Source organism: Dermochelys coriacea, chromosome 3 (genome assembly GCF_009764565.3).
Source record: "Dermochelys coriacea isolate rDerCor1 chromosome 3, rDerCor1.pri.v4, whole genome shotgun sequence".
In the NCBI taxonomy this organism is placed as follows: Eukaryota; Metazoa; Chordata; order Testudines; family Dermochelyidae; genus Dermochelys; species Dermochelys coriacea.
The window spans coordinates 169,707,697-169,732,873 of NC_050070.1; the positions used below are offsets into that span (position 1 = coordinate 169,707,697).

The following is a 25,177-nucleotide window of genomic DNA, read 5'->3' on the forward strand; positions in this document are numbered from 1 at the left end:
CAGAAAAAAAAAAGGGGGGGGGGCAGAAAAATGTTAATTCACAGAATGCTTAATTTCTTCTACATAGGCTTGGCCATACTGATTCAGAACATTGGTTCATCGACTTCATAATCCTAGTAGCCAATACCAGATGCTTCAGGGACAAGTGGGAAAAGCCCCATAATGCACCTTGCTAATTTTCAATATTGCATATGGGGATTAAATGTTTGAATAGCACTTTGAAAATGTATTGTGCTAAGAATTATAAAGCCAAGTTCTACCCTCAAATTAAGTAGGAACTGCATTTAGTATGAGGAAAATTTATCCTGTTATTAGTAAGTATTTTTTTAATTAACAGAATTTTATTACCCCATGACTATACATTGCTAGTAAATGATGTTGTATTTGGGAAAAACCTCACAGTGTAGGTGAAAGGATCATTATCCTTTGCCTAACTCAAGCAATGCCTTCCCTTCCATGCTTGAGACCGTTTAAATGTCCTGAACTATCAGAAATACTAAAAAGAAAGGGCAAGAAACAAAATACCTAATGACATATTATCCAAGGAGTGACAATCCAAAAGAAAGAGAACTAAATATGAAACATTAAAAAGCATATTTAAAGATACTGATATCTTATATGTGTAACAAAGTTTCAGCGAAGTCTACATGGCCAACTCCAACCTTCAGTTATATAAGGACCATATATCAATGTATCCCCACTGTGCAATTAGATCTGTGTGGGTGAACGAACCCCTTTTACCTCTGATGGGCCCCCCATGAAGTCAATAGACCCTTTCACCTCTGTGAGCTGACTGCAGCATTGGACTGATTCTGATCTCTCATCAGATTTATAATGATACAACTCCATTAAAGTCAATGGAGTCACACCAGTGCAAGTGAGAGCGGGATCAGTCTAACCACCAATGTAAACTACTGTTTGTTTAATGCAAATAACAACAGGCACCTAGATATCATGGTGACAGACAGGAGTTCTGTGCCCATTCAACAACACTGCTGGATGGTCTCTCACCTGTCAGTCTATAGTATAAAAGCTCAAAATTTTTATCTGAAAACAACTGCATCAGACCCACAACATGATTTACTTTGTTTGAATTGCCAGAAAGACCTCATGTTCCTCACCACCATCTATTCAAACTGTACTAGGGACCTTTTTTTTTTAAAAAAAAAAATAAAATAAAACCCAAACACATACACACATGTACACACTCCTTGATCCCCAAACGACAGATTGTATCTCAAGACATATGTACCTTTAGCCAATGGGAGTAGATGCCATTCCTGGTCTGCTTTCAAACACAGTCCACACACTGAGTAGAGTCCAAACTTGTCCCCTTCCTGGGGTTTGTTTTTTTTTAATAACAGAGAAATTAACCAGAATGAAGTATAAAGTTCTGCTCAATCCTATTGCGTGGGTTTGACCACACCTAGGGTTGCCTACCTCGAGACTCACTCACCCCCCTAGATTCTTTCCAGTCTCCCATATAGCTGAGGTCTTGTTTACACACAAGAGTTAAATAGATTTAGTTAAATCAATACAGAATCTTAGGTAAACTGATGCACTTCCCCCTTCTGCGTACACACATCAGTTTCTAAACCGATTTAATTAGATCAATATAACTTTTATGTTTAGAGAACGCCTCAGAAGGGTAGCAAGTTGCCAGCCTCTGTGAGTCAGCAGAACTAACTTAAGCCTTCCCCCAGTCTGATCAACACCTGCTACCAGATTGGAGTGTTTCAGGCTAACATAGTCTCTGTTGGTGTAGCAGGTTGGCAATGTACTTTACGCACGCATCTCATATGATTTGTTATAAGGTTTGTTATTGAGCCCAAGCCCACTGAAGTCAATGAATTCTTCTGTTGAATTCCATGGGCTTTGGATTAAGTCCTTTAATATTGTTATGGCATTTGGTGTTGACTTTTGAAAGATGTTGACTATTGTTAATTGTTGGGGGGAATTATTTGTAGAGGGAAGAGAGAGAACTGTATTGTTCTTACCTCAGAGAAATAATACAATGCTGGCAAAATCTGTGACCACATCCTGTCTGGTGAGGATTGTGAAGGACTAAGTGGCAATAGGCACATTTGTATCGTTCTTCTAAGGGTTCAACAAAGTGGTAGTCAGTGTCGGGTTCAAAGTCTAGAGAAATGCCGCTGGTGGAATTCTGGCGTGTGAAGATGTTTGAGAGACCAGTAAGTTCTTCAGAGGCCATGGAAGCTGTACTGGAAAGCCAAGGACAAAGAGTTTCAGTTTAAGTACCTTTATGACCAGTAAAATCACCTCCACTACAGTTTGCAAGATGAACATTAATATGTTTTTGGACTCATTCTCTCGCTGTAGACTTCAATACGGATTTCAGATTCGAATGCAGGATCAGTTACTAGACAGCAGTACAAAAAATATCATCCACGCACTCCAGAATGATGAATGATTTATTTCAGAGCTAGCACCGACATTTATGATTGTGAAGAGACTCACAGTCTGAAAATTTCTCCCCAGCAGAAAGGTGGTTACTTTTCCCTAGTTTTCATGCTAGATCCTGCAATCTTTACTCAAGCAAAACTGCTACAGGATTTCAATTAGGCATAACTTGGTCCTACAAGTCCCAGGCATCAAAACTTTACATACAGTAATAAAAATGCCTTGGATTTGAGCCCACAACCTTTACTAATTCATTTAAACTAAGTTCAAAAAGAGTAATGTCTCACCATGGTTCACAGCAACTGGAAGAATGATGATGATTTTACTATAAGTACAGATTTGACAGAGATCAAAGACTTGGGACCTGATACTTCTCTTTCCGATTGATCACTGATTTACACCAGAAAGCTAGAATTCTGTTTTTCAGAATCTTACTTTAGTTAGTTAGTTTTATGTTATTAACTGCATTAGTAATGTCTGAAAAGAAGTAGGGAAAAAAGCAAGATTGCAAATCAGAATCGTAACTTCAATTTTTTCTCTCTCAGTCTTATCAGGGTTTGAAATAGATACACCATTAATTTCGAGCCTAAATGGTTGACCAAAAAAATAAAATAAAATAAAATAAATAAATAAATAAAAATCATCAGACCTTAAATCTGTGTCAGGTCCCTCAGTCTAGGGCAATGGGTCTCGGACTGATAATAGCAAATCCTTACCCTTGAACCAGTGTAATTTTCATCCCTTAAGACTCAACATACATAAGAATTTTTTTTTTCTGCTCATGTTGCTGTTTACTGACCAACAGAGAAGTTTATGTAGTGATGTTAACCTAATTAAATACATTTAGTTATGGGATGTGTGTAGCAGTAGAATACACCTGTCATATTAACCTACATTTAAATGACAAGTTCACTCACAACACACTCTATTGGTCATTTTTCATCTTCTTCCTTATTCATAGCGTAGAGCACAATTAACTCATGGAAACATGGTATATAGTAAGGTAATTAAAGTGTTTACTTTTCTTTTACAGAACTGTCCTTAGGGCAACACCGATATACAAGTTACCTTACTGTATATCAGTATGTAAGAAACTCAACCAAGATCTTAGGTGCTGCCCAGGACTGTCAAGCAATTAAAAAAATTAATCATGATTAATTACGCTGTTAAACAATAATAGAATACCATGTATTTAAATATTTTTGGATGTTTTCTATATTTTCTAATATACTGATTTCAATTACAACACAAAATACAAAGTGTACAGTGCTCACTTTATATTTAATTTTCATTACAAATATTTGTACTGTAAAAAAACAATAGTATTTTTCAATTCACCTTATACAAGTACTGTAGTGCAATCTCTTTGTCATGAAAGTTGAACTTAAAAATGTAGAAATATGTATAAAAAATAACTCCACTCAAAACAATGTAAAAGTTTAGAGTCTACAAGATCATTCAGTCCTACTTCTTGTTCAGCTATTGCTCAGAAAAACAAGTTTGTTTACATTTAGGGAGATAATGCTGCCCGCTTCTTGTTTACAACATCACCTGAAAGTGAGAACAGGTGTTCACATGGCATCGTTGTAGCTGGTTTCACAAGATATTTACATGCCAGACGTGCTGAAGATTCCTATGTCCCTTCATACTTCAACCACCATTCCAGAGGACACATGTCCACACCAATGATGGGTTCTGCTCGACAATGATCCAAAGCAGCGTGGACCAATGCATGTTCATTTTCATCATTTGAGTCAGATGCCACCAGCAGAAGGTTGATTTTCTTTTTTTAGTGGTTCGGGTTCTGTAGTTTCCACATCAGAGTGTTGCTCTTTTAAGACTTCTGAAAGCATGTTCCAAACTGGTCCTTCTCAGACTTTGGACGGCACTTCAGATTCTTAAACCTTGGGTCGAGTGCTGTATCTATCCTTCGAAATCTCACATTGGTACCTTCTTTGTGTTTTGTCAAATCTGCAGTAAAAGTGTTCTTGAAACGAACAACTTGTGCTGGGTCATCATCTGAGACTACTATAACATGAAATATATGGCAGAATGCAGGTAACACAAAGCAGGAGATGTACAATTCTCCACCAAGGAGTTAATTCATAAATTTCATTAATGCGTGATTTTTTTTTAACAAGCATCATCAGTGTGGAAACATGTCCTCCGGAATGGTGGTTGAAGGGGCATACGAATGGTTAGCATGTCTGGCACGTAAATACCTTGCAATGCCTACTACAAAAGTGCCATGCAAACGCCTAGTCTCACTTTCAGGTGATATTGTAAATAAGAAGTGGGCAGCATTATCTCCCGTAAATGTAAACAAATTTGTTTGTGATAGCGATCGGCTGAACAAGAAGGCGAACCGAGTGGACTTGTAGGCTCTAAAGTATTACATTGTTTTAAATATTTGAAATAAAAAAATATAAAGTGAGCACTGTACACTTGTATTCTGTATTGTAACTGAAATAAATATATTTGAAAATGTAGAAAAACATCCAGAAATATGTAATAAATTTCAATTGATATTCTATTGTTTAACAGTGCGATTAAAACTATGATTAATTTTTTTTTAGTTAATTGTGTGAATTAACTGTGACTAATCAACAGCCCTACTTCTATCATATCTTGTTGGCGGGATTCCTTTTTATGGCTGTATTGTGGCACATTATTTCTCTTCCACAGTTATCCCCTACCCCTTAACCACTTTCTGTTCAGATACATTTTGTGTATTTTTGCAGTTCTTTGAGTTTTCATGAAATTCTTAGTGGCACAAGCAGCTCTTAAAGGGCTGAATCCAGATCCTATGAAGCCATTGGGAGTCTTTTCATTCACTTCAGTGGGGGTAGTAGGACTGGGCCCAAAGTGTAAACTCTAATAATCTGACTACTGCAATAAATGATATACCACTACTGTGTTCAATCCTGCAACATAATTCTGACCCAAGAAGCCCCTCTACTGTGGATATACTATTACAGAAAACAGAGACAAAACCATGCCACTTTTCAGCTCAGGTTCAGTAGGTAAAATTAACCAAAAGTTTAAAATAGAATGTTAAAGGCAATTAAGAGTGTGAGATTAAAAAAAACAATGATTTCATGATAAACATTTTCATTCTCTTCATAGGTCAGTGTCCTACTTCTGATTTTTACATTACATTTGAAGTGCCAAATTCATCTCAGCCCCTTTGCCTTCATTTAGATGGAATGTCAGACTTACACAAGTGTCTCCAATCAGGCATAACCTAATGGCTGCAACCCACAGGGAATATAAACCCTAATAACACTACACAAGCATAAAGCTTTAGCAGGGGTTCTCAAACTTCATTGCATTGTGACCCCCATCTGACAACAAAAATTACTACACGACCGCAGGATGGGGGACTGAAGCCTGAGCCCGAGTCCTGCTGCCCTGGGCCGGGGGGCGAGGGACAAAGCCAAAGGGCTTCAGCCCCAGGCATGGAACCAGTAACCTGAGTCCTGCGGTCCAGGCCTGAAGCCCTCGGGCTTCAGCTTTGGCCCTGGGTGGTGGGGCTTTGGTCCCAGCAAGTCTAAGCCAGCCCTTGCGACCCTATTAAAATGGGATCCCGACCCATTTTGGGGTCCCAACCCACAGTTTGAGAACCACTGGTATACAGTAAATTTTATATATATATAGTACATATGGAACTGCTTGTGTACAAAATCACCCTTGCAGATTGCTCTTTTTAGTCACCCCAAGTGAACAGTCTTCTGTTTTAACCTAGGGACAATTTTCCATTTCTCTCCATTTATTTTACAATTGCTAATCCTTTCCCCTCTGAAAATGGACTTCCTACTTTTCTGGCACTGAAACCTTGACCAGGAAAAATTTTGCTTTTCTGCCACTAATCAGAGACGTAAAAATGCAGAACAGAAGAATTGCCAGACCCGTGGTTTGTCTAGTCCAGTAACCTGTACAATCGACAGTACCAGCTGCTTCAGAGGAAAGTGCAAAAATCACCACAAGGACCAAGTATGGAATAAATTTCTAGCAGGGCAGATTTATTACTACCCTCTTCAGTTAGTGGCTAGAGTGCCCTGAAACTTTTCTCTTATTAATTTTTTAACCCCTCTCATTATCTATGTATGTGTCCAATGCGTTTTTGAATCCTACTATGCTCCTGGACTAAGCAATCTTTAATGCTGATGAATTCCACAGTTAACTGTATGTTGTGTTCAAAAAGCACCACCATCTCTTTGTACGGGTTTAAATTTTTTTTTGGCCTTTACATTGACTGTACTCTTGTATTTATCTTCTCTTGTAATATTTTTGCCCATCTTATCTATGCCATTCAGTATTTTATATACTTCTTTAAGGTCTCCTCTGCACCAGTGTTTCTCAACCACTGGACAATGAAAGGAAATTTTATCACATTTCCTATACGCCAGGAAAACAACATTTCAAAAATAAATTTGGGGTGGCCACAATCTTCTAAATTTGTGGGGTCAAATATAATAACTGATACATTTTTTTCTTACTTTTATAGCAAATGTGATTTTTTTTTTTAAAACTTAAAATAAGCAGTGGCCAACCTGGAAAAGTTGAGAAACACTGCTCTAAACTAATCTTTTCAATTTTTCCTCATATGGAAGTCTCTACACATTTGAAACCCCCTAAAGTAAGAGATATTTACAGCCAACACAAAAAATTATCCAACATGCTGGCATTACAGTCCACTCATCTCATGAAATTAAATAAGAAAAATGTTAACCAAACTAAAAATAGTTAACAACAAAAAAACACAACAAGAAGTCTTTAAGCAAAAATAGCCCGAGGTCTCCAGCATGGTACAGTTTAATATCAAATAAATCTTAGCACAGAACAGTGAATAGAAGAATAGCTTCCAGACAATAAAGTTACTGGTAAATACATTCAAGAGAGAAAGGTCAAGGCTTGAAACAGAAAGCCCACAGAATGAATATAATCAGTCTCATGAAAACACCCTGGAGTTACAGCCACAGCTATTCCTAAACCTCTCTATGTAACATTGAATCGTAGGAATGGAAGGGACCTCGAGAGGTCATCTAGTCCAGTCCTCTGCACTCATAGCAGGACTAAGTTTTTTGTAGACCATCCCTGACAGGTGTTTGTCCAACCTGCTCTTAAAAATCTCCAATGATGGAGATTCCATAACCTCCCTAGGCAATTTATTCCAGTGCTTAACCACCTTGACAGGAAGTTTTTCCTAATGCCCACCTTGATGCAATTTAAACCCACTGCTTCTTGTCTTATCCTCAGAGGTTAAGAAGAATAATTTCCCCCCCTTCTTCTTGTAACAACTTTTTATGTACTTGAAAACTGTTATCAAGTCTCCTCTAAGTCTTCTATTCTCTAGACTAAACAAACCCAATTTTTTTTTCCAATCTTCCCTCATAGGTCATATTTTCTAGACCTTTGATCATTTTTGTTGCTTTTCACTGGACTTGCTCTGATTTGTCCACATCTTTCCTGAAATGTGGTTCTCAAAACTGGACACAATACTCCAGTTGAGGCCTAATCAGCATGGAGTACAGGAGAAGAATTAGTTCTCATGTCTTGCTGACAACACTCCCGCTAATACATCACAGAATGATGTTCGCTTTTTTTGCAACAGCGTTACACTGTTCAGTCATATTTAGCTTGTGATCCACTATGACCCCCAGATCCCTTTCCGCAGTACACCTTCCTAGGCAGTCATTTCCCATTTTGTATGTGTGCAACTGCTTGTTCCTTCTTAAGTGGAGTCCTTTGCATTTGTCCTTCTTGAATTTCAGCCTATTTTTTTCCACACCATTTCTCTAGTTTGTCCAGATCATTTTGAATTTGAATCCTATTCATCAAAGTACTTGAAACCCCTCCCAGCTTGGTATCGTCCGCAAACTTTATAAGTGTACTGTCTATGCCATTATTTAAATGATTGATGAAGATATTGAATAAAACCAGACCTAGAACTGATCCCTGTGGGATCACTCGTTATGCCCTTCCAGCTTGATTGTGAACCACTGATAACTACTCTCTGGGAATGGTTTTCTAACCAGTTATGCACAAACCTTATAGTAGCTCTGTCGAGATTGCATTTCCCAAGTTTGTTTATGAGAAGGTCATGCGAGACAGCATCAGAAGCTTTACTAAAGTCAAGATAAACCTTATCTACTGCTTCCTCCCTATCCACAAGGCTTGTTACCCTGTAAATGAAAGCTATTAGGTTGGTTTGACATGATTTGGTCTTGACAAATCCATGCTTTCTGTTACTTACCACCTTATTTTCTTCCAGATGTTTGCAAATTGATTGCTTAATTATTTGTTTCATTATTTTTCTGTATACTGAAGTTAAGCTGTCAGTGGAGATGAGGATGAGACTGTAGTGCAAGGTTATTACAATGCCTAGCACCTACATCAGGGATGGGCAAACTTTTTGGCCCGAGGGCCACATCTGGGTATGGAAATTGTATGGCGGGCCATGAATGCTCATAAAATTGGGGACTGGGATGCGGGAGGGAGTGAGGACTCCAGCTGGGGGTACGAGCTCTGTGGTGGGTCCAGAAGTGAGGAGTTCAGTGTGCGGGAGGGGGCTCCGGGCTGGGGTGAGGGCTCTGGCTAGGGGTGCAGGCTCTGGGGTGGGGCTGGAGATGAGGGCTTGGGGTGCAAGAGGATGCTCTGGGCTGGGACCCAGGGGTTAGGAGGGCAGGAGGGGGGATCAGAGGTGCAGGCTTCAGGCGGCACTTACCTCAAGCAGCTCCCAGAAGCAGCGGCATGTCCCTCCTCCGGCTCCTATGTGGAGGCGTAGCTAGGCAGCTCTGCATGCTGTTCCATCCATAGATGCTGCCCCTGCAGCTCCCATTGGCTTTGGATACTGGCCAATGGGAGCTGTGGGGGTAGTGCTTGGAGCGGGGACAGCATGCCAAGCCCCTTGGCTGCCACTATATGTAGGAGCCAGAGTGGGGATGTGCTGCTGCTTCTGGGAGCTGCGCGGCGCCCCAGTTTGTGCAGAGCAGGGCAAGCCCTGGACCCTGCTCCCTGGCGGGAGCTCTAGGGCTGAATTAAAATGTCTGAAGGGCCAGATGTGGCCCCTGGGCTGTAGTTTGCTCACCCCTGACCTACATAGTGCTTTTCATATTCAACGTGCTCTACACACATTAATGAAGTCAATTTAATAACACCCATGAGTCAGAGGTATTAATAGCCTCAATTTACTGATAGAAAAATCGAGGCAGAGAGATTAAGGTCCAAATTATCAAGAGTGTCCACTAATTTGTGGGACCTAAATTGCGACACCTAGGATCCAATTTTTAGAAATGCCACGTACTCACAATTTGACTGAAGTCAGTGGAAGTTCGGGGCAAAAACCAAGCCCCAGGTGTCTCAAAATGAATACTTTAAAAACATTTAAAGCACTGAAAATTAATGGGCACTTTTGAAAATTTTGGCCTAAGCAATTTGCCTGATGGTCACAGGAGTCCATGTCAGAACTGAGATTAGGATTGTGAAATTCCCAGTTCCCAATCCCATGTTCAGATCAGAGCCCACACCTCTTTTCTGAACACATCCAGAACCCAGATTTCATCTTCAACCCCTCACAGATGCACCTGAAACAAAGTTCCTTCACCTAGACTGACAATGTCAAACAACAAGATAAATTTTTCCCATATGGGCTACCAATAGCTGTGTCGTATCCAGTAATGTCAATACATAAACACACAAATCAGTGATAAAAGAATATCACAAGCCTGATTTTACCAACAAAAACCTTAAAGAATACATTTAACTAGAAATGCAATTGTGATCCAAAGTCAAATCCAAAAACTCATTCATAAATCTCTTTGCTAATTAATTCAACAGCACTAGTCTCTATCTCCTTCTGAAAAGCATTCTTTTATTTCACCAACAGCTTCCAGCTACTTTGCTGGAATTAACATATTCCCTTCCTCAGGCATCTTTACGATGCATACATAAGATCTGAAGAGTGTTACATTTAGCAAGGTAAAATACTAAAACTATATTCACCCCCATCACATACCTCTTTTCTTCATGAAGGCTTCTCCTCCATTTCAGCAATGCTTACATGTTCAGAGAAAATTTAAGAAGTCCAAGTGTGCAGAGAGGAGTACTTTCAATGAAGTACTTTCTATATGCAAGTCTGCCATCAGAAATCTCTGCTAAGACCTCTTCTTGATTCAATGCAGTCAAAGCACATATAGGATCATATAAAGGCCAAGTTTCCTATCTGCCTCCCTTCTAGGGGATGGAAAGGGGAGCTAGCTCAGCCCATAGTGATGGGGATAAGGAGTTGTGGAGCACATGACTGCAATTCCTTGTCCAATAGGTTTGTATTTTCTGGTTCAGGCTTCTATTACAAACTAATCTTTCAACAGAGAAGTAAGCCATCAATGGAGTCAGCACCTGTAGCCTTCCAGGTCTTGCACTGCTCAAAAAGATCATGGGTTCACACTGCTGAATTGAGCTATTAGGGCCAAATTCACTACTGGTATAAGTCACTGAGCTGCATCTGTTTGCATCAGTGGTGAATTTGGCCCAGCATGACTAGTTCAGCAGTATAGCTATGCATTACTACTGTGTAAACAAGCCTGTTGCTACAGAACATCCAAGATGATATGATCTGAACCATTACAAATAAATATGGTGACTATATGAATGTGCATGTCCTGTGTAACTCACGCTAGACACAGGAAACTAGGGTACAGATACTGTAATTCCACTTCCGGCTTCAACTATTTGATGACTCTGTTCTTTTAACTCATACCAAAGCAAAACGGGCAAAAGAAAGGTAATCTTTGCAATATAAAGAGCTCTATGGGTTAACTGAATCAACTTCCTGTCTAAACTGATGTCTGACCAACACAGGAGGTACTGTATGCTTTAGCTTTTGCATGTCAAACAGCTAAATATGCAAAGTGAACATATTGTACTATTATAGTGCGTGCACATACACACATCAGAATATTGTTTTAAAAACATTAGATGGGGGTGGATAATATGACACACGTGTCAGAAGGGAAACAGACACAAAACATATCTGTAAATAGACTTTCACTGTGTCACTACAAAAATGTAAAATAAATTAAACCTCTATTTCCACAGTAACCCTAAATACAAAAAAAGAATTTATTTAAACGAATTTCTACATGCTGTATTAGATAATTAATTTTGACCTTACATTGCAAAATTGGTTTAAATAGTTGTCACTAAGCCCATATCCCCACATGAGAACTAATCACACAGCTTAAGAACAACTAGAACTTGATAGCAACACAATAAAGAGGTGCTCACTGTCACCCCTGCTTTTTGCTTTAGCAACCTACACCCATGCCACCCTAGTAAAGGGCAACCTCATCAAAGGCAGGATAAACCCATTGCATACAAAATATCTTTCTGTATGCAGATGCTATTTTACAGTAGGTTTTTCACTCTCATAAATCCTTAAGCCACACTGTTTTGAAAAAAATCTACTATGGGAAGTTTTCAGTATAAAAAAATAAAATTGTCCTAAATCAGGGTAATTCCCCCTTAATTAGCACCAGATCAAATGAGGCTATGCACCTTCCATTTATTTGGGCCACGTATAATCTAAATTATTTGTTCATAAATATATGCAGAACACATAGTAGGACCTGAGTGGAACATGGTACGAGTCAATCAGGATGAGACTACTCCCTAGAATGTTGCTCTCATGCCACCAAATTATTGAAACAGGTCAACTATTCCTCTCAATCTTCAAACTTGCCAATGTGTGACACCAGCAACCACAGGTGCTGACTTTCTTGCCCGCCCTCTGCCCCAGGTTCACCCTCACTCCACCCCTTCCTTCAAGCCCCCACCCCGCCTCTTCCTGTCCTGCTCCGCCCCCAGTCCTGCCCCTTTCCCCAAGGCCCCACCATGCTTCTTCCCACCCCCTCCCCACTTCTCCCCTCTCCCAGCACCTCCTGCATGCTGCAGAACAGCTATTCCATGGCAAGCAGGAGGCGGTGGGAGGGAAGAGGAGGAGTTGATCAGCGGGGCAGTGGGCGGGAGGTGCTGGAAAGGGGGTGGGGGGAAGCTTGGCTGATGGAGTCGGCGCCTATGCCAGCAACCAAAATGTGTGACAAATGGCCAAAGTGTGGAATTCCTATATTGTGTGCACTATCAATGACATGTTTTTAACTATAAAACCAGTTTTCAATCATGTTCTCTCACTAAGTGAATTAAATACATTTTAAAAAGAAAAATGGAAAAAAACCAAATTCGATCACATGCAACCATTAAGTCTGCCTATATGGGTCATCAGCTGGATCTGAATCCTAGATCTTCAGATTCCCAGCTCAGACTCTACCACTTGAGCTACAAAAGTAACTATAAACCTCTCTGGGAACCAGCCACTAGAGCGGTACTTGGAACACACCTTGCCAGTATTGCGCAACTATTTACTAGACAGCAGTAGAATATTAGAGACCAGGAATCCTGGTTTCAAGTCTTAGCTCCAAGATAGGAGTATGATGTAATAATTAAAGATAAGATAACCAAAGCACATTATTCGATACATTCACTCTGAAAGGCAGTGTGGCTCAGTGTACAAGAGTTGAGCCTCCCATTCTAGAGACCTGGGTTCTATGCTCAACTCTCTTATCTATAAAATGGGAGGCTAACTCTTGACTGCCTTTTAGGGTTGGGGTATAAGATATTGTTCAGCAGTAAGGGCTGTGAAGTACATGGAAGTATAACCAACAGTGATAACGGATAAAATTTAAACTTATCATTCCTGGCTCTCAACTTAGTACGCCCGTGACTCCAGAGTACTTGGCAGAGCAAACGGAATCTCTCTGTCCCTCCCTCAGAAAACGGTCTTCTTTTGTGGTGCACTAGGACAGGAAGTCTGATCCAGCCAAAATGTGAAATGTCTTGCAAAATGTGGTATGCTTTAGAGGTCTAGGACAACTCACTGCAGTGGAGGTGGGGCGAGAGAAACATGAAGGAAAAGAAGGGAATACCATTCATTAAATTATCCATTCAAACTGCCTGATGGACAAGGTGGTTCAACTGACTCTATTATTGGGCTATACAGTTACAGTATCCAGCAATGTGATAAACTGGTAATATGGAGCCCTGACATGCATTAATTGTATTGGCGGGGACAAGAGAGTGCTCAAATTATATTACAATGTATGGAAATGTAAAATGAGTTAAAGAACTACTGCATATAATTAAATACAGATTAAAAATATGGCAGATTATACCGAATCACCTGAAAATAACAGCTGGCCTACCACATATTAGGAGTATATACTTTAAGCACTGGCAATGCAATCCACATCCATGGATCCCCACAACCCTGTGGAGTGCTTCCCGTAGGGGAGGAAAGGATTCTGGATATATGCTGAGTAGCTTCTCAATCCTGAGGATCCACGAGGAAGAAGACCCCTTGTTGCATAGGAGGTCTGGCTCCCATTCCACCTACCTGCACAGTCCTCATGAGCTGTTCTGCCACTGGCCTAAGCCCTTAGTGGCCACACAACAGTAGCCACAGTTGGTATGCAGGAGCTAATACTTCTAACAGGAATAATTCCTGATTGGATACTGGCCTGAAGATCCACAGGGGATGCTGCTGCAGAAAGCACAAAAATAAATTCAATTAACTTTGTAAATAACTGATTTTTATGCAACCTGAATTCAAATGTCACCTTATTATAAATTCAGAGTAAAACCTTGCTAATTATCAGTTTGCTAATCCTCAAACCCAAATTCTCATTAACACCCTGCAGTCTCACTCTACTTCTTTGTGAAGATTTAACAGTCAAGTATTGTAGTAAGATCCCATAAGGCTAAAAGACTTCTTTATTTATTTATTTATTTATTTTACAAAGTACACTATCGCGGGTACGTATATATAATAATTAAAACTATACATGTAAAAAAACCAAAACCAAAACCAAAAAAGGACTTTTTGTGCTACAATAGTTTTGAGTTTGTGTTTTTCTGCTGACTTGCTTATTTGTAATGTTGGCTGATTTACTATGGATCTCCCAATCATTAATGTTAATTAGCGAGTTTCTACTGTACAAGGAGTTCTCTATAGTATATCTACATAGCTATATTCGGCAATAACGTGGACAGCATTAGTCTTAAACATAAAAAGAAAAGGAGTACTTGTGGCACCTTAGAGACTAACAAATTTATTAGAGCCTAAGCTTTCGTGAGCTACAGCTCACTTCATCGGATGCATTTGGTGGAAAAAACAGAGTAGAGATTTATATACACACACACAGAGAACATGAAACAATGGGTTTATCATACACACTGTAAGGAGAGTGATCACTTAAGATAAGCCATCACCAACAGCAGGGGGGGGAAGGAGGAAAACCTTTCATGGTGACAAGCAGGTAGGCTAATTCCAGCAGTTAACAAGAATATCAGAGGAACAGTGGGGTGGGGTGGAGGGAGAAATACCATGGGGAAATAGTTTTACTTTGTGTAATGACTCATCCAGTCCCAGTCTCTATTCAAGCCTAAGTTAATTGTATCCAGTTTGCAAATTAATTCCAATTCAGCCGTCTCTCGTTGGAGTCTGTTTTTGAAGCTTTTTTGTTGAAGTATAGCCACTCTTAGGTCTGTGATCGAGTGACCAGAGAGATTGAAGTGTTCTCCAACTGGTTTTTGAATGTTATAATTCTTGACGTCTGATTTGTGTCCATTCATTCTTTTACGTAGAGGGTTTGTGTATGATAAACCCATTGTTTCATGTTCTCTGTGTGTGTGTATATAAATCTCTACTCTGTTTTTTCCACCAAATGCATCCGATGAAGTGAGCTGTAGCTCACGAAAGCTTATGCTCTAATAAATTTGTTAGTCTCTAAGGTGCCACAAGTACTCCTTTTCTTTTTGAGAATACAGACTAACACGGCTGCTACTCTGAAACCTGAGTCTTAAACATAGTGTTTTTTAACTGTGGAAAAATAATTTTGTCCTTAACATCTAGTAATAGTTGTAACTATAAAAAGATAGCACTCAAGAGCTATAAGCCATGTAAAATTGTTACTACACTTAGTACACAGTAATACAGTCACTCATTAAAACACTTCAATTTTCCTACAATAGCATCTCAAGTGTGTAGAGTATCACATTAACTTTATCAAAAAGAACACTGATATGGTAAGAGTCACCTTTCTTGCTCAAACTATAATATGGTGAAATTTAATAATTAAGCCCCTCCTTTTCTACAGTCACTTTTAAATTTCTGTGCCAATGCTTGGATATCTTAATGTCTCTTCTGGCAACAACATAATCTGATGTGAATTCTTAAAGTTAAACTACAAAATCATTCTCAACCCCTTTTAAATTCTAAAGCTTTACATTAACAAATCCACGATATTTAAACATCAGGTTTAAAATTAGTTAATGTTTGAAGAGTGCTTTGAACATGGTAAATATAAGTGCCGTTATTAGTTTATTGCCAACAGTTAGAAGATTTATTTTAATAGAACCGTACCTGAAAACTGTGGCTGTTCCTGAACAGAAAGTGAGATGGTTTGTGGTTAAAACACTATGGTAGGTTTTAAACAGCGAGACAGTGGAAATCCCCCAAGACTAGCTTTGCAAAGATCACCTCTACAAACAAAACAACAAACATAGAAAATGTTAGGACAGAAAGGCACACCTTAAGAATATTCCTCCTTTAAACTTCTGCTGTAGTGACTGAAATAATACAACTCTACCCACTGCAGAATTATTGTCTCTGGAGAAACATAAGCTTAGAAATACCCTTTTTCACATTTTTCCTTGCTGAGCATTTTATAGTTTTCGTTAAAATGTTGCTAGTTTCAATGGAGCTGTATCTGATGTGACAATTCTTTGGTCACAAGGAAACATGGCATTTGTAAAGACGTAAAGAAAACAAAGGGCCCAATCTTGCAATTCCCTACACAAGCAGTCCTTACTCACACAGGTAGAGCCACTCATGTCAGGTGAATAAGGGTGTGTCAACATGAGAAATTGCCACCAGTTTAATTTAAAATGCTATTTTAAATGGATTTCGTTAGATCTGTGCAAAAGACTGTGTGGATAGTCTTATTTTGGTTTAAACCAGACTTTTCAATTTAACTGAAGTCAACTATACTGGAGCAACTATACTGGAGTTTGCAACAATTTAAGTAAATTGGTTTAGAAACAGATTTAAACTAGATCAATGTTTTTCAAAATTCAGGTCATGACCTAGTACTGGGTCACGGCATGTCAAGCAGTGGGTCGCTCTGGTCAGCACCGCCGACCGAGATGTTATAAGTCCCATCGGCAGTGCTGCCCAGCAAAGGCAGAATAGTGCCTACCTTTTCCAACACCGCGCTGTTCCCCCGAAAGTGGCCAGCAGTGGGTCCGGCTTCTAGGAAGGGGGGCCACGGGGCTCCATGCGCTGTCCCCGTGCCGAGCACTGGATCCGCACTCCCATTGGCCACCTCTCGGCCAATGGAAGCTGGGAGGGGAGGCAAGAACCACGTAGAGCTGCTTGCACACCTCCACCTAGGAGCCAGACCTGCTGCTGGCTGCTTCAGGCACAGTGCGGTCCGAGGTGCCAGGACATTGGGGAAGCCTGCCTCCACACTCTGGCTGCGCCGCTCACAGGGATCCGCCAGAGATAAATCCTCTGCCCCAACCCTGAGCCCCCCAACCCAGATTCCTTCCTGCACCCCAAATCCCTGACCCCATCCCAAAGCCTCCACCCCAGCCCAGAGCCCTAACCCTCTCCTGCACCCCAACCCTCATCCCCAGCACAGAGCGCCCTCCCACACCCCAAACCCCTCATCCCCAGCTCTGTTGGGTCACAAGCATCAACCATTTTCTTCAGCTGGGTCCCCAGAAAAAAAGTTTCAAATCCACAGAACTAGATGGTCACCCACTTCATAGCTTCTGTCTGCCAAGCTAAATGGATACAGTGGGGGGCTCCTTTCATCTCCCCCTGCCTGCCACCAGCTTCCTTTGTGCTACCCTTCCAACCCCCTCCATTTCAGTGACTTCCTGAAACCCTACCACTCTTCCCTCATGCCAAGGTGTGACAGTTTTCAGGGAACCCAGGACTAAGAGATACCTTTATACCCTCTGCCACCGCCAACCTTTCAGCCACTCAAGCCCCCTCCTCTGGGCTATGCCAGTCCTGTTTTTGCCTTAACAATAGTGCTCCCCAGTCCCCTTGAAGCATTCCCCTGTGATATCCAGCCCGACACTGGCTATTCCCAGAAATCCCAGATCCTCTGCCTCCAAAGGAGCAGTGTACCCCAGTTTACCAGTTTTACCTTAAACCACTGTTCCTGTAAACCACACAACACTTGTAATGAAACAAAAGGTTTATTTAAGCAAGCAGAGAGACTGCACTACAAACAAGAGAGTGGCCATATTGGCTATATGGATACTTAGGGCAGCTTGCTATTGGATAAGCATGCTAAAGAATGAATGTATAAAATATGTGTAACTGCTTGCACTGGTGTGCAGGATTTGAGATTGTTGTCTCCCTGTACCGCTTGAAGCTTCAAATAAACTTTTCTACTTCTCCACCCCATTGTGATTATTGGGCGATGCACACCGGGCAACGAATCCAGCTGTTGCCTGCCTCGGGCATTTTGTGCCAGCAACAGTTTTTGGCGCCCAACGTGGGGCAAGAGGCTACAACACAAGCCTTGCCCGGATCCCTTGCGGGGACCGGCGGGTGAGGATCCGACTGACGCCCAGTGCACGCCAGTGTGATTCCCGGGGGCCTCGGAGAGGCATAGCCCAACCGGCCCCGTAGGGCACAACGGTGCAACGCACCTGATAAGTGGAGAAGTGCCGCGGGCGACAGTGGGGAACCGGTCCTTTGGATAAGGTAGGAACCTTTTGAAATCCAGATTGTCTGCTGTTTTGAACCTGGGGACACCCAGAGTTACCCTGTAGGCATGGGACAGGGACAGAGCTCGGGAGGGAGGGCACAGTGTACGCCCCTAGAGTGTATCCTAGCAAATTGGAAGGTATTTGGATCGGATCCGATGACTAAGAATAAATAAAAACGATACTGTACAGTTGACTGGCCTCAATATCAACTAGAGGACCAGGAGCGGTGGCCACCAGGAGGGTCAATTAATTACAATACAATCCTCCAATTACTTTTGTTCTGTCAGTGAACAGGGAAATGGAATGAACATCTGTATGTGCACTTGTTTTTGGCTTTGTGTAATCGATCAGATGTCTTACACTGATGTAATTTGACTCCGACTGGCTCGGTAGTGGCTAATGTTAGTCCCCAGACCCCCACCCCAACTGTGATGGCAGGTCCAGTGTCCCCTTCGGCCCCCGTGCCCCCACCTGATAGGGCCCCTACAGCGGGCTTATATCCTTTACTTACTGAAACTAAGATCTCCCGTACTGGCACGGGTGAGCGTCCGGCCATGACTATGCAGGTCTATACTCATGTGCCCTTTAACCCTATGGATTTGGCTGCTTTCAAAGTACAGGCAGGGGAGTTTTCCACCAACCCAAGTAGGTTTATTTCAGTTTTTGAGGGCTGCCTTAGCAGCTATAAGCCGAATTGGGACGATTGCAACGTCCTCCTGCGCACCTTATTGTCTGAGGTCGAACGACAACAGGTCGTGTCCAAGGCAAGGGAGGAGGCACAGAGACGGTACAACCAGGATCGTAATAATGTCCCTGACCCGGATGAGCAGGTCCCCCGAGTAGACCCCAGGTGGAACCCAAATGATCCTGCAGGTATGACCTGGCTTACCGCCTATAAGCAGTTGCTTTTGCATGGACTCCGTCACTCGGCTGTCCGACAAAATAATTGGGCAAAATCGTATGAGGTAATGCAGGATCTAAAGGAAAGCCCAGGGGCCTTCCAACAGCGTATTCGGGACGCTATTCGACAGAACACCAATGCAGACCCCGATGATCAGGAAACTGAGGCAATCATTAAGGGAATTTTCACGAGCAGAGCAGCCCCTGATACTAAGAGAAAGTTACAGAAAAAAGAGGATCTAATGGGCATGACCATGGCACAAATCTTAGAAACTGCAAACCGAGCTTATAGTCTAAGGGAGGCAGAAAAGGAGAAAAAGCAAGTTAGAATGATGGTAGCGGCGGTACAGGCCAGCACTACGGGAAGTGGCAGGGGAAGAAGGGGCTGTGGACGCGGATGTCCGGGCCCACAGGAGAGATGACTGGGTCGCAACCAGTGTGCCTTGTGTAGACAAGAGGGACACTGGTAGAATGAGTGCCCAGAGAGGAATGGAAAGGGGGGCGCCCCTATGATGGCAATGGCGAACAGGAATAGGGGTGTCAGGGGGGACGGACCGCCCTGCCCCCGGAACCCCGAGTAAAGATGCGGGTGGGAAGTTCGGAAATAGACTTTTTAGTGGACTCTGGAGCAGCACGAACTGCCGTGAATCAACCCTTTCAGTTGCCGGTAGCAGACTCCCTTACCTTACCGTAGTGGGCGCCACAGGCAGAGGCACCAAGTGCCCAGGGTATGCCCCAGCGGAATGCACTTTGGGAAATAGGACTATATCTCACAAGCTGGTCTATCTCCCTGAGTGCCCGATGCCACTGGTGGGACGGGATCTGCTTTGTCACCTAGGCGCCACCTTGTACGTTTACTCAAGATGAAATAACCCTTATCCTACCCCCCGAGAATGCATGGATCATGACCCTTACAGTAGAGCCCTCAGCTATGCAAGCCCCAGAATGGAGCCTGTGGGAAGACCGAGTATACCCTCTAGTGTGGGCAGCGGGGGTCCCAGGAAAAGCTACCCATCAAGTCCCTGTTAAGGTTCAGCTCCTGCCAGGAAAAAGCCTGGTGCGAGTTAAACAGTATCCAATTGTGAGGGAAGCCAGAGGTGGTTTACAGGACACTATAGATCGGTTCCTAACATATGGAATCCTCCAGGAATGCCAGTCAGCCTGTAACACTCCCATCCGGCCCGTACGAAAACCTGATGGCACGTATCGCTTGGTACAGGATCTGAGGGCGGTTAATGAACGGTTAAAACTCTGCACCCCCTGGTTCCGAATCCGTATACCTTACTGGCTTCTGTAGGAGGCCAGTATACCCATTTTTCGGTCCTTGATTTGAAAGATGCGTTCTTCGCTATTCCCGTAGATACCTCGTCCCAAGAAATCTTTTCTTTTGAGTGGGAGGACACAAAAAGGGTTAAAAAGCAACTATGCTGGACAGTATTGGCCCAGGAATTTAAAAATTCCCCACCCTTTTGGGCCAGGCTTTGGCCAGGGATCTGGAAGAGTGGAACAACGAGGAGGGGGATCTTCTTATTCTTCAATATGTAGATGATTTGTTAATTGCTACAGTGGGCCTAACCCCATGCCTCAAAGCCAGTGTGGGTCTCCTGAATTTTATTGGCCTCCGAGGATATCGGATATCGAGAAGCAAGGCTCAAATTGCCCTCCCGATGGTACAATTCCTGGGGTTCCACATAAGGCAGGGGGAGCATCAGCTTTCCAATGAGAGGAAGGAGGCTATCTGCCAGGTTCCCGTTCCCATTAATCATAAATGCCTCAGAGCCTTCCTGGGCATGGCGGGGTTCTGTTGGATATGGATCCTGGAATTTGGACTGTGGGCTAGACCCCTGTATTATTGTGTAAAAAGAGCAGATCATGACCCCTTCTATTGGGCCCCAGAAGCCGACAGGGCATTTAAAATCTTGAAAAGGAAGCTGATGGAAGCTCCGTCTCTGGGCCTCCCAGATCTCACTAAGCCGTTTCAGCTGTATGTACATGAACGAAAAGGGGTGGCCCTAGGAGTGCTCACACAATTGTTGGGAGCATGGAAACGTCCCATAGCCTATTTCTCTAAGCAGCTGGACCAAATGGCAAAGGGATGGCCAGCGTGCCTGCGGGCAGTTGCAGCCACAGCCCTGACGCTGGCTGAAGCTGAGAAACTAACTTTGGGAGGGACAATACAGATATATACCCCTCATATGGTCCGAGCCTTATTGGATGCAAAGGGAGGCATTTGGCTCATTCAGGCTCGGATGGCTAAGTACCAGGCTAAACTTCTAGAGAACTCTGAAGTCACCTTACAGTCTTGCCCCTCCCATAACCCCGCCACCCTCTTACCGGAGACTGAGGAACAGGAACATGATTGTTTAGAGATCATAGATGCCCAATACTCTAGCAGCCCGGACTTAAAAGATATACCCCTCCTAAATGCAGATCATGAGTGGTATACTGATGGTAGCAGCACTGTGATAAATGGGCAAAGGAGGGCGGGCTATGCTGTCGTAACCCTCCATGACACTGTGGAAGCCAAGGGTTTGCCCACTGGAACCTCTGCCCAGCTGGCTGAACTATCGCCCTCAACCATATGCTTGAACTATCAAAAGGAAAGCGGGTCAATGTTTTTACCGATTCAAAATATGCCTTTGGAGTGCTACATGCTCATGCTGGCTTATGGAAGCAAAGGGGAATGCTGACAGCTCAGGGCTCCCCAGTCAAGTACGGGCCCCAAATCCTCCGGCTCCTAGAAGCCGTACAACTCCCCTCGGAAGTGGCGGTGGTACACTGTAAAGCCCACCAAAGGGAAGATCAAGATGTGGCCAGGGGTAACGCCCAGGCAGATAGAGAGGCTAAGCATGCTTCCACCCTGATATCCCCTCAGACTGAGAATGCCCATATGCATGCCCTTATCCCATCCGTGGGGGAGCTTCCGACCCTCCAGTACTCTGGAGAGGAGAGACAGCTAATCGACAAACTCGGTCTCCAGGAAAAGGAGGGATGGCTCCATTCCCCGGAAGGGAAGGTCCTTCTACCGAAGGGCCTGATCCAGCCACTGTTACAGAAATTACATCAAACCACTCATGCTGCCAGGGAAGCACTTATCCAACTGATGGGAAAATACTTTATAACTTCTGGACTCCGACCCCTGGCTACCCAGGTACAGGCGGACTGCTTAGTCTGTCAAAAGAATAACGCCCGACCAGGACATCCAGGGCCACCCGCTGCTCTGGAACCCACTCTGGGCCCCGCGCGGATGTGGCAAATAGATTTTACTGAGTTTCCTCGGACCCAAGGGTACAAATATCTCCTTGTCTTAGTGGATCGATTCAGCGGATGGCCAGAAGCCTTTCCATGCCGCAATTGCACTGCCAGGATGGTGGCCCTTAAGTTTGTTAAGGAGGTCATTCCTCGCTTCGGACTTCCCCAGTGGATGGAATCTGACAACGGAACACACTTCACATCAAAGATCGTCCAAAGCATCTCAAATGCCTTGCAGATCCCCTGGAAACTCCATATGCCCTGGAGACCACAAGCCAGCGGCGTAGTAGAGCGTACCAATAAGACCCTTAAACGACATCTTTCAAAAGTGTGATGAGAAGCCTCCCTGCTATGGCCTGATGCCTTACCCCTCATCCAGCTCTGCATCCGCGCTCTCCCAAAGGGTAGATTAGGGCTTAGTCCCTTTGAAATTATGTTTGAGAGGGTATGGCCTATGAATGGCACACCGGTTCTGTCAGGGGAGCGGGAGCTGGGTAATGGTTTTTTGTCTCAGGATGTGTGTTCCCTGTCTGCTGTTCTCATCTCTTCACAGGTATACTAAAGACTCCCAGCCTCTTCCCTTGGACTCTCCCGTCCACTCCTTACAGCCCGTCGACTCTGTGCTTGGTCGCACCTGGAAAGACGAGCCTCTCCAGGAAAAGTGGAAAGGACCCTACATTGTCCTGCTGATATCCCATATGGCGGCAAAGGTCGAGGGACACAAGAACTGGATCCATCACTCGCATCTGAAGGCAGTACCCACCCCTTCATCAGCAGAGCAGTGGACCGTCCACACCGTTGACTCCTCATCTAGTGACGATCTCGGGCTAAAGTTACTGTTTAAGAGACACAAACAGCGGGCACCTTAGCGCCAAAATGGGCCCACTCAAAAACTGGAAACCCTGGACCGGGAGGACCCCGGTAATAATTAATCGTGTAACCCTGTTATTTTCTATGCTGTTATTTCTAAACTGTGCATATCGGGAACATAATTCCTTTGTTTTACTTGCGCACCATGTTGCTACTTTAACAAACCAAACCGAATGCTGGATGTGTGCTCCGACTCCACTTTCCCCCAGAACAGGAGTGCCCCTTGTCATGCTGCCCTTAACCCTAGCAGAATTAGCTGCCACCAAAGAGCAGGAAAGTAGAAATCGAACGGACTCACCGTTCTGGGGTAAGATCTCTTTGCAGCAGGCTACCTACCAGGATCAGGAGTATTCAGTTGCAGTGCTCACTGAGGGAGTGTTTTGTTTTACCCGAAACCAATCTGATCACTATAGGCGTCCTGTGGGAAGGAGCTCCTGTGTTATTACATAGTGGGCCAATGGATATTGGATAAAAACCGAGAGGGGAGGTCAACAGTGTGGATGTAATGGTTCCTCCCCTTTTGCGGAAACTCTTACGAATGATCCTTCCACAAAAAGAGGGTCAGGAAATATAAATTGCCGTTTAGTTAATATTTCCACTATAGCAGGCCAATGGTGGGTTTGCAGCAGTCCTTATGGTGAGTGCAATTTGAACGGCACAATTAGGAATACCGCCCCCCCCGTACCCACTCAGGAGGATGGGAAGCCCCCCTGGGGGCATATGAATTATTTGGAAAAGCAGCCTTAAATATCCCAGGAATCCCTCTAAGAAACAGTCCTTACTGGGCCCTACAGGGTCACTATTTTGTATGTGGCCGAAAGGCTTACAAGGTATTGCCAGCCAATTGGACAGGTAGCTGTTATATAGCTTATGGAGTTCCTTATCTTGGTTCTGCTTTGAGCAGGGGGTTGGACTAGATGACCTCCTGAGGTCCCTTGCAACCCTGATATTCTATGAATAACCACCACACTGCCCAAAGGAAAGATTAGGAATACCCTGTTACCCGATTAGGAATACTCTGTTGAGTCACAAGAAGAGACCCTGCAGCGACTCAATGCGGCCTTGGAGGGCAATGCTAAGAATCCCCTCACAACTGAAAAGCTTACAGGGTGCTCCATACTGGGAATTGTGCCACTGATTACCGGGCCAGCCATAGCATGCATAGGCCGCTATATTGTAAGGCTTCAAATGGTGCTTGAAAAAGTAGCCTTAGAATTAGAGGACTCAATTCGTGATCTAGGGTCAGTAGTAATAACATTAAATAAGGAGGTACAGCAGCTCAGAACGTATTCCCTCCAAAACAGGCTGGCCTTGGACTACCTTTTGGCATCCCAAGGGGGTGTTTGTGCCCTTGTCGGGTCCCGATGTTGTGTATATATAAATGAGAGCAGTTATGTGATTTATGTTAAGGTAGTTCAGGCTGAGGCCCATGCCCGAGCCGGAGCACAGGCTGCTTACACTGCCCCCGAGAGTGATTGGTTGCAAACCTTATTTTCAGGCTGGGGTTTGTCATCTTGGCTTGGTGGTTTATTTAGTCTGTTGTTGAAAAGTTTTCTTCCTGTCTTAATCGTACTGATGGTGTTATGTTGTGCAATATCATGTGTCAGAGCCCTTTTAAAAAAGATGGTAATGCATTCCCTTCAGGGCTACCACAAAGTGCTTATGCAAAGTCCCCTTATCTTTTTATAAGAGCCCAAGTGAGAAAACTCAGAGACAAGGCTGTTGAGTATTCTCAAAGGAGGGAGTTGTTGGGGACACCGGGCATGGCCACTAGGTAACTCAAGGGGATGGAAGACCACGAGTGTCGATGAAGCCCCCTTGCTCTAGGCCTAGATGGCCCCCCCTTCCCTTTTCTGCCTGGAGACACTCACAGCCTTCACGCTGAGAAATC

At 43.4% G+C, this 25,177-nt stretch overlaps 1 protein-coding gene across 6 annotated transcripts in view; it reads right to left on the reverse strand.

Moving 5' to 3' along the window:
* TRAF5 (TNF receptor associated factor 5) overlaps positions 1-25,177 on the reverse strand; it is a 42,962-nt gene that overhangs the window by 8,422 nt on the left and 9,363 nt on the right. For 3 of the 6 annotated variants that reach the window (XM_038394258.2, XM_043511787.1, XM_043511788.1), the window contains 3 exons: positions 15,899-16,017; positions 13,871-14,017; positions 1,998-2,222 (listed from right to left, as the gene is read on the reverse strand). In XM_038394258.2, the coding sequence (XP_038250186.1) occupies positions 1,998-2,212 (215 nt within the window). In that variant the 5' untranslated portion in view covers positions 2,213-2,222; positions 13,871-14,017; positions 15,899-16,017. Of the gene's footprint in view, positions 1-1,997; positions 2,223-13,870; positions 14,018-15,898; positions 16,731-25,177 lie in introns of those variants that run through there. The other 3 variants (XM_038394259.2, XM_038394260.2, XM_043511786.1) reach the window with 3 other exon arrangements.